Source organism: Cucurbita pepo, chromosome LG08 (assembly GCF_002806865.2).
Source record: "Cucurbita pepo subsp. pepo cultivar mu-cu-16 chromosome LG08, ASM280686v2, whole genome shotgun sequence".
Classification (NCBI taxonomy): Eukaryota; Viridiplantae; Streptophyta; class Magnoliopsida; order Cucurbitales; family Cucurbitaceae; genus Cucurbita; species Cucurbita pepo.
In genome coordinates, this window is record NC_036645.1 from 9,157,920 (window position 1) to 9,166,988 (window position 9,069).

A 9,069-nucleotide genomic window follows, 5' to 3' on the forward strand; every position below is an offset into this window, starting at 1 on the left:
GCTCGGGCTAGAAGAAATTTTCGGTGGAGCAGTGAAATAAGTAGAGATCGAAAAGAACACCAATGGTGAAAGTATTCGGGCCGATACTGAGAGAGGAAAGGGGAGAGAATGAGACTAGATACTCCAATAGTTCTAATCGTAAATGCTGGATACTAGGCGCTATGCATATCGACCCGAGCTAACACATTAAGTATCTCACCGAGAGTACGTTCGCAATAATGAAACTCAAAAGAATTGACGGGCGCCCGCACAAGCGGAAAAAAGGGTTACATTTATCTAACGAAAAAACCTCTATACATTTTTATTATTATTTAAATGGTAGCAGACACCAAAATCAAGGACAATCTTCCCTTTTGCTAAAAATTTGAAGGTTTTCTTAGACACACGTGTTATGCATGCGTAAGTGAGAGAAATCACTTTTATAACAAACCCGATGGAGAAATGGGCCAGCCCAATATCAATTTCTTAAATTTCTATTTTCACCCCAAATCTCTCTCATATTCAATTTTCACCCCCAAAAAACCCTCTCATATTCAATTATTTAATTAACAATAAAATATTAATACCTAAAACATTCAATTATTGAATTAAAATTTAAGTATTTTCAATATATATTTTAAAATTTTGAATGTTTTAATTTAAGAGAGAATTAATAATAAAAAATATAATATAAATTCATACCAGAGGGTAAATGAGTTAATTTAACTTAAATAAATTTGAAGTTGTCGGGATTAGATTTTTTTAGTGGTCTGGTGTAATTAAATTAATTATGAAATTAAGAGCGATTTAAAACTGATTAATTATGAAAATCGAATACAATACAATAGAAATACATGGAGGAAAGGAAAATATCGTGTGGTTGATGATTTTTGTATAGAAAAATCCAAAGGAAACAAAAACATTGAAATAAAATAAAAACAAATATTATAAATAAAAAAAAAAGAAAAAAAAAAAGAAAAAAAAGAACCCAAGGTTGGATTCGATCCATGGCATGGATGATGATGGATGAGAGAGGATGGATCATGTCCGGACAATAACACTGCGCATCATGTCCTTAAACTCAAAGAAATCGACCCGTCCATCTTTATTACGATCAACGGACAAGATCATCTTCTGAACGCTATCGATCTCATTGCCTTCCGACAACCTCAGCTTCCTCAGCACCACTTGCAGCTCCGCCGCGGAAATGTACCCATCGCCGTCCTCATCGAACACCCTAAACGCCTCCGTCAGATCCGACTCCTCCTGCGACATCCTCTTCTCTTCTTCATTCTCTTGATTCACCTCCCCGTCCTGTCCGCCGAAGTAGGCGTCGTTCAACGACTGGTGCAGCGCCGCGAAGTCTTCAAATCTCAGCCCCTCATTTCCCGGCTGGATGAAGGAGTTCACGGTGGAATCCAGCTCGGATTCCTCCGCGTCCAGGCCGAGCAGGGACAGAGCTTGCCCCAGCTCCTCGCTGGTGATCATGCCGTCGCCGTTCTTGTCGAACATGTCGAATATGCGACGGAGACGGAGGGAGTTCAGGCTAGGGCATCGGAGCTGGAACGAAGAAGAACTCGACGGTTTCTTCGACAGCCGTGGTCGGGAAACGTCTGATTCCGATGAGGCTTCGCCGTCCATTTCCAAACACTGCACCAAAATTGGCGTCTTCACATAATTTCATCGCCCAATTATAAGGCCTTGCAATTTCCATTTCGGATTTCAGAAATTATATAAATATAATACTTTTCTTTTTAATTTTAATTTTAGTAAATTCAATCAAATTAATTAATTAATTAATTAATTATTAGGGATGATCCGTGCTCGGCGGCCTAGACTCCTTGACCTCGCCCATTATTATTTTTAATTATAATTTTTAAATTAAATATTTATGACTGTGATTGAAATTATTAATAAATAATTAATCAAACTTTAATTCTCCACCATATTTATTCTATCAATAATTCAACCACTCATAAAAAAAAAAAAAAAGTCCAAATTTAGGGTAGGTATTAAATTTATTTATTTATTGAGAAAATAAAGAAAAGTTAGATCTAAATATAAATATCTAAACAATATTATAATTTTAGATTTTTCTTTAATTATTTTATTATTTTATAGACGTTAGAGCTAGAACGTATTTTTTAAATATTAAAAATGTTAAAGCTAAATTTTAATTTAATTATTTTATTATTTATTAAAAATATATATATATTGCACTCTTTTATACATGTGTTATCTCACTTATTGTCACCAATTAAATGATGCACGTTGAAATAATTGGTTGCGTCGAGAATAATAGACATAAAAATATAAAATAATTTAATATTTTTTTAATAATATTATTATTTATTTATTTAAATAAATGATTTTAAATATTAGTTCAATTATTGTAAGAATATATAAAAATAAATGGTAGGGAGAGGCTCATCAATTTCGCTATTAATTTTTTATTTTTTATTTTTTCAATTTTGTTTTTCTTTTTTTAATTATTGGCTCATCTACCATTTAAATATTTCTAAAATATCACAATGAACAAACTTATAATATTATGAAACAGAGGGTCTATCAGGTAAACTAAATGGGAGCCTTGAGTGTAGGAGGGTTCCTTTCAGGCAAAGTTCTTTAGGCTCGGGTTGGAAGAACCTCACGTCATCACAACTCTAAATGGGAGCCCTGAGTGTAGGAGGGTCCCTTTCAGATAAAGTTCTTTAGGCTCGGGTTAGGCTCGGGTTGGAAGAACCCTGCATCATCACAATTCTAAATAGGAGCTCCGAGGGTAGGATCTAAGCCAAAGGAGTCTCACTATGAATGTGAAGATTGTACAGATTTATTCGTTAAATTGTTAAATTTAAAATTTTAGTAATTTTTGTTACATAAAAATATAATTTAATTTTGTATGATAATAATGAACAAAATTAAGTTTATTATATTTTAAAATCATAGATAAACCATAAACCAGCGATCTCGTAAAAGATGAAGTTACAATAGAAGCTAAGTAACGTGCATTTTAGCATTCGTAACTCAGTTCAAGGCTCGATTTTAGCTAAGTCAAACGAAAATCAAAAGCTCCAAACAAACGAACATAGATCGAAACCGGACTCGAGAAGGAAAGATGGAAGTGTTCTACAGATTCTACTTGGATATATATAAACTTTAATTAATCTGACTGTCTGTGTTCTAGTTTTATTAATTGCAGGGTTCCATGTATATACATCCCAGAGTCGAAGTCCGTGGCTATATACAAATCCCGGGATTGGATTTGGATCGGATCGGATCAAATCGAGTAATTGGGCTGTTTTCGGAAAGAAAAAAAAGGAAAAAACTCATGAACTACTGGCTCGGTTCATCATTTGGAGGGCTTAATGATTTGAAACGAGCATAGCAAGCTGGAGTCGACGGTCATGAAAGCTCCGGCGTTATCGAACTCCCCGCAATAATTCGGCGCCGAAAATATCGTTACCAATTGCCTGTCTGCAAAAAACTCATACCCATCCTCAACCACCTGCGCGAAATCAGTTAGCAATTCGAAAATTAGGGTTTCAATGAAGACGAAATCAAAGCAAAGAGGGACCTGATGAGCGCGGCAAATTAGGTCGAGATCGTGTTTCTTCAAGAAATCGGTGACCTTATCGGCGCCGAACGTGAAGGAAACTCCCCGATCATTCTCGCCCCAACCTCTGATTTCTCTGTCGGGATCCGCCCATAGAAGATCGCAGAGAAGCCCCTGGTCTGGCACGTCGATAGGTCTCTCTATATCTCCCACCTCCTCTAAGCTCTGCATTTCCGGGGAAAGTCCGCCGTGCATACAGAGGATCTTGTCGTCTATCACCGCCGCTACCGGCAAGCAATTGAAGCAATCTGTGAAGATTTTCCATAGCCGGACGCTGAATCGCCGTTTGCATTCGTCGTAAAATCCGTAGATCCGGTTGATCGAAGCGCATTCGTGGTTGCCTCTGAGCAGGAAAAATTTGTCCGGGAATTTGATTTTGTACGCGAAGAGAAGGGTTATGGTTTCGATGCTCTGTTTTCCTCTGTCCACATAGTCTCCGAGGAACAGGTAGCTGGCCTCCGGTGGAAACCCGCCCATCTCAAACAGCCGGAGAAGATCCGGGTATTGGCCATGGATATCACCTGCGAGCAAAAACAATAGCAAAATTCAAATGAATTCATAGATTCATGAGGAGGAAGTGGGTGTAATACCACAAACGTTGATCGGAGCTCCCAATTGTAAGAGGTTGGGCTGGCTGAGGAAGACTTGCTTGACGGTGGTACAGAGCTGCCGGATTTCTGGTTCGATTAGCTGAATCTTCTTGCCTTTGTTCTTCCTTCCTTCCATTAGCCTGTCTATGAGGCCTTCCAGTCCTTCCATTTCCGCCGCCGCGTCTCTTCTTCCACTCGACAATGGCTTCGTTACAGAGCAAGCAGGTGCAGGGTGGATTCCGGCCAGTTTCAGTTTTGGGTGTTCATCATGATCATAGAATAAGAAAAGAATTAAAGCCGTGGCGTTTGTTAACCAACGATCACTAACCTCCCTTCCCGGAATATTAGGGGTCCTATCGCCCTTTACACCGCAATTCACATAACTAGACGGGAGGGATGTGAATTAGAGAAGGAATTACTCTGGCTTCCTTTGGTAGGTTCTTGTTCTTTCACACTTCCATGTTTCTAGTTTTTTTTCTTCTTTTTAATTTTATTTTTGGAACATCGACGGTCATCCGTAAGGCATAACGTTAACGCCCTATGTAAAAGATCTATGGTTCCATTTCTTCGATTCACGAGAGGTGCATATATATTGAATATCGATACAACGTTGAGGCGATAAGGACAATGTCTCAATGTTACCAAAAGATGTTACGTTTCTTCAATTTTAGTAAACTAGTGTCTCGTTAGTATAGATGGAGGTGCTTTATCGGGTTTCGGGATTCTAGTGTGAAGCTTGACATTGAAGAGTGTTTGTGATTATTGTCTGTTTAGCTTTTATATTTTGAAAAGTTTTAAATAGGTTCCAAGATTGTGTTCATTATGTATATTATACATTAGGAATACATGATATGCTAATTTCAAGCACATTTGAGCATGAACCTTCCATGATATGCTAATTTCAAGCACATTTGAGCATGAACCTTCCATGACAACTAGCATGTCACATAGCCATCAAATGGACATAGTTAACAATAAGAAGCCTTGAAGGGAGCATATGCATGCACGTCCTGAAAAACTATGACATGTATAAGTATAATTAAAAAGGGAACTACAACATTGAGACCGGTTAAACTCAACATTGAGTTTTCAAGGTTTTAAAATGGTTTCCACATCATTATAAGGAATGTTTCGTCTCCCTATCTACCCCCTTGAGGGTCAGGAATGTCCCCTGGAGGGTCATGAATGTTTTGTTCTCCGATCCAACCGATGTGAGATAATCCACCCGCTTGAGGCTCAGGAATGTTTCGTTCCTCGCTCCAACCAATGTGGGATAATCCACCCCTTGAGGGCCAGGAATGTTTCGTTCCCCTCTTCAACCGATGTGGGATCTCACAATCCACCCCCTTGAGGGCCCAACGTTCGCTAACACACTGGCTGGTGTTTGGCTATGATATCATTTATAACAACTCAAGTCCATCGCTACTAGATATTATCCATCGCTACTGGCTGGTGTTTGGTGTTTGGGATAAGATTTGATGCATTATTTGATATCATGAAAAGAAAATGGAAAATGGAGGCAAAGTTATAGAATGATCAACAACAACAAAGTGAACAAAGGATGATGTTGATGAGGTTAGAACATCCAGTCATTGTGGGCCTCCAGCCGAGTAAATATCATCTAAATGTAGTTTGAATTCAAATAACAAATTGACAAAGCCCCATAATGTAAACCGAATATTCATGACCATATATGTGGCAATGCCTCAAATGTAAACGTGTTTATATGCATAGATATTATTAATACAAGGTTCATAATCATATATGTGGCAACGCCTCAAAAAGGATTAAACCTCATCAACATTCCTAGAACTGCTCGACTTCACTGCTACAAACACAACCAGCCAATATTCAGACAAGTTCAATGAATGCCATAGGCGCATTGTCCCCTCGCCTAGGCAGTGTTCTTAAAATTCTGGTATATCCACCATTTCTCTCCCCATACCTATCTTTCACTTCTGCAAATAAGGCGTGAACAATCTGCTTTTCGTAGATGAAGCCTAAAGCCTGTCTCCTTTTATGCAAAGAACCGTCCTTTGCTAACGTGATCATTTTGTCAACATACTTACGTACAGCACTGGCTCTTGCTCTGGTGGTCTTGATTCGACCATGCTTAAGGAGTTGGGTGGTGAGCCCTCGCAATAGTGCACGCCGTTGGTCAGGAGGCCTGTTGAGCTTAGGTACCCGCTTGCCATGTCTCATGGCAAAAACTCGGTAACCATTATCAACAATTGTAAAGTTTTGTTCATAGCTGTTGTAATCTGCATCATGAACAGGAATTCCATTAGAAATTGTTTGAACATCATGCTCCCAAGAACTTGTATGAATCTCAGGAATTCCATTAGAAACTGTTTGAAAATCATGCTCCCAAGAACTCGTGTGAATCTCAGGAATTCCATGTGCGCTTATAATCTTCAAACAATTCTTTTTATTTGATGGGATTTACGTAACAAGTGACAAGATATCATTTTTATTATAGTCGTGGGATTCTAGGCTAGTTTATGACATAAACTATCTATAGAATATTTGCTAAAACCACCCCACCTAAATGTTGGTGAAAGTTCTCTATTTATAATCCTTCATTGAATCAAATAAATTACAAAGAAAATAGTAATCTTTTAAGGAATCAAATAAATTACAAAGGAAATGAAAAGAACAATAAATGATCAAGTGTCAAATACTATACATATAGTAAATCATAATTTAAGGCTAAATATCCTCAACACTACCTAACGTTCTACTACATTCAACAACAAAAAACTTGTATAATACTCAGCCACTAAATTGCAGAGTTTTGAAACGTTAACTTCGCTCACCAAGTGATATGCAAAAGTAATTATAAGCTCCATGAGAGCAATATTCAAGAACATCTATATCATGTGCACAAGAATTTAATCTATAAGCAAAGTTTATACCCAACCTAGTACTAAGCAAGCACATGACATTGTCCAGCTCGGTAAATATAGGCGCAAAATGAATAAACTTATGGTGTCCAAAACACAGGTGTTCAATTCATGTCTAAATACATTAGAGGCAAGTAAACCTAAGCAAAGGAGCGATGGGGTGGGACGGGAAGAAATTTTGTCTAGAAACCGTAGCTAGTTGTCTTAGTAGGTATTGTATCAAACCCTTGGTGAGGAAGAATCGAATTTACGAGTTGAAAGTCTATATTGGCAATAATTGATTCATATATTTTTTACATTCTCTAGATTCTTGTACATTGCTTCCATTAGGAGGATGGATGCTTAATGATCGAAATCCTGAAAATTCACTTACTTCAATCCAGTCCTATTGTTGACAATTGTTCGACAGACAAAATGCTGCAGGGATTGGAAATAAATACTCGCTCGCATGGACGGAGCAAAGAAAGAAGGAAACCTAAAGATTTTCAAGTTTCCTCTCCCATTGATACTCACTAGGTGTGCAACAAACGGTGATCGACATTTCATATTTCATTTTCCGCGAATATGAACTCAAGATTTCTCATTGTTCCCAGAATTAGTGTAAGATTAGTAGCAAAACACTTCCGAACAAAAGAGACATACCAATTCAAACAGAAATCAAAACCGAAAACATAAAACTATTGCAGAACCATTGAATTCATAGAACGTAACTCAATCAGCCATCAGAGGCAGAATAGACGCACGAATCCGCAGAGTAAACATCAAATTAGACGGCGCTACACAAGTAGCGAATGAGAGGGAACGGAATTACCTGATGAGCCAATAGAAATGAGAGGGTTCAAAGGGCACAAGCCCGAAAAGGAGGCAATCTGTTTGCTGCAGGTTCTGCCACTGGCTCGACCATTGGACGACGGGAAGCTGACGCGAGAGGGAGTACGAACTCCTACTTCCACAGAAGGTAGCGCTGACCTCATTGACGAGAAGCTCCACCGGCTGTTCGCCGTCGCCGTCGCCGTAGTAATCGCCATTGCCATTGTAGGAGTGTCCCAGTCCGTGGACTATGGATAACAAGATAAGGATAGGTTGTCTAGACGGCTTAGGAGCGAGCAGTTTCAAATACGCACTTAAAATACTACTCCCCGAAGCGTTTCTGGACACCCGATTCAGCGGCCCAAGCCCAGCAAGATAAGATTTTTATTTTTATTTTATTTTATTTCTGAATAATATATTACATATTTAGTTTTTAAAAAAAAAAAAAAAAAAAAAATATATATATATATATATATATATATACCCAAAATTTTTAAAGTAACCTCCTTTATTTTTTACAAAAAAAAATTAATTTATTTGCGACGATAAATGAACAAAAACTGTCTATCAACATCTTACAAATTATCTGCAAATGTCTTAATATTACTGTCGTACTAACTATATTATTTTTAATTTTTTTTTAATTTAAAAATATTTTAAAAGTTTTTTTTAAATTTAAAAATATTAATACAAATTTTGAAAATTTGCCATCCTTTTTTAAACAAATTTTAAAAGTTAAGAATACTTTTGAAATAGAATATTAACTATCCGTATTATATATATATATTTACCTATAAAATTTCGAGAGTAGCATCTTTATTTTTATATAAAAAAAAAATTAATTTGTTTGCAATCGATATATGAACGAAAATTGTCTATCGACATCTTACAAATTATCTATAAATATCTTAATATTACTCTTGTAAGTTCATGAGTATTTTTTAAACGTCATACTAACTATAATATTTTTAATTTTTTTAAAAAAATTTAAATTTTTTTAAAAATAATATAAGAATATTAATAAAATTTTTAAAAATTTAAGAGCATTCTTTAAATAAATTTTAAATTTTAAAAATATTTTTGAAATAAAATATTAACTATCGGTATTTTTTATTTTTTATTTTATAAAAGTTTGATTATATATATATATGTATAAATCATGCAGGAAGTCACT

The 9,069-nt window shown here is 36.4% G+C and overlaps 3 protein-coding genes across 4 annotated transcripts; all 3 read right to left on the minus strand.

Moving 5' to 3' along the window:
- Positions 1–834: 834 nt before the first annotated feature.
- Positions 835–1,685, minus strand: LOC111800333 (calcium-binding allergen Bet v 3-like). Its single transcript, XM_023683978.1, has one exon. It carries the CDS (start codon positions 1,618–1,620, stop codon positions 1,021–1,023), a length of 600 nt encoding a protein of 199 aa, XP_023539746.1. The 5' UTR covers positions 1,621–1,685; the 3' UTR covers positions 835–1,020.
- Positions 1,686–3,134: 1,449 nt separating this feature from the next.
- On the minus strand, positions 3,135–5,034 carry LOC111800331 (serine/threonine-protein phosphatase PP1-like). Of its 2 annotated transcripts, XM_023683976.1 has the most exons (3): positions 4,183–5,034; positions 3,554–4,113; positions 3,135–3,484 (listed from the first exon to the last, which is right to left on the minus strand). In XM_023683976.1, exons 1-3 carry the CDS (start codon positions 4,349–4,351, stop codon positions 3,329–3,331), a joined length of 885 nt encoding a protein of 294 aa, XP_023539744.1. In that variant the 5' UTR covers positions 4,352–5,034; the 3' UTR covers positions 3,135–3,328. The 2 variants fall into 2 exon arrangements, with proteins under 2 accessions (XP_023539744.1, XP_023539743.1); XM_023683975.1 differs by having other exon boundaries at positions 3,135–4,113; positions 4,183–5,033.
- A 740-nt stretch (positions 5,035–5,774) lies between these two features.
- Positions 5,775–8,207, minus strand: LOC111801143 (50S ribosomal protein L17, chloroplastic). The gene is made up of 2 exons (XM_023685135.1): positions 7,897–8,207; positions 5,775–6,443 (listed from the first exon to the last, which is right to left on the minus strand). The coding sequence occupies exons 1-2, from the start codon at positions 8,117–8,119 to the stop codon at positions 6,034–6,036; spliced, it is 633 nt and encodes a 210-aa protein (XP_023540903.1). The 5' UTR covers positions 8,120–8,207; the 3' UTR covers positions 5,775–6,033.
- Between the last annotated feature and the right edge of the window lie 862 nt (positions 8,208–9,069).

Bases quoted from the DNA above. Each gene is read 5' to 3' on its own strand.
- LOC111800333 (XM_023683978.1), bottom strand. From the start codon at position 1,620: ATGGACGGCGAAGCCTCATCGGAATCAGACGTTTCCCGACCACGGCTG.
- LOC111800331 (XM_023683975.1), bottom strand. From the start codon at position 4,351: ATGGAAGGACTGGAAGGCCTCATAGACAGGCTAATGGAAGGAAGGAAG. The intron at 4,114-4,182 runs GTATTACACCCA...TTTTGCTCGCAG, and splicing joins AGCTCCGATCAACGTTTGTG to GTGATATCCATGGCCAATAC.
- LOC111801143 (XM_023685135.1), bottom strand. From the start codon at position 8,119: ATGGCAATGGCGATTACTACGGCGACGGCGACGGCGAACAGCCGGTGG. The intron at 6,444-7,896 runs GTAATTCCGTTC...TTCATGATGCAG, and splicing joins CATTTCTATTGGCTCATCAG to ATTACAACAGCTATGAACAA.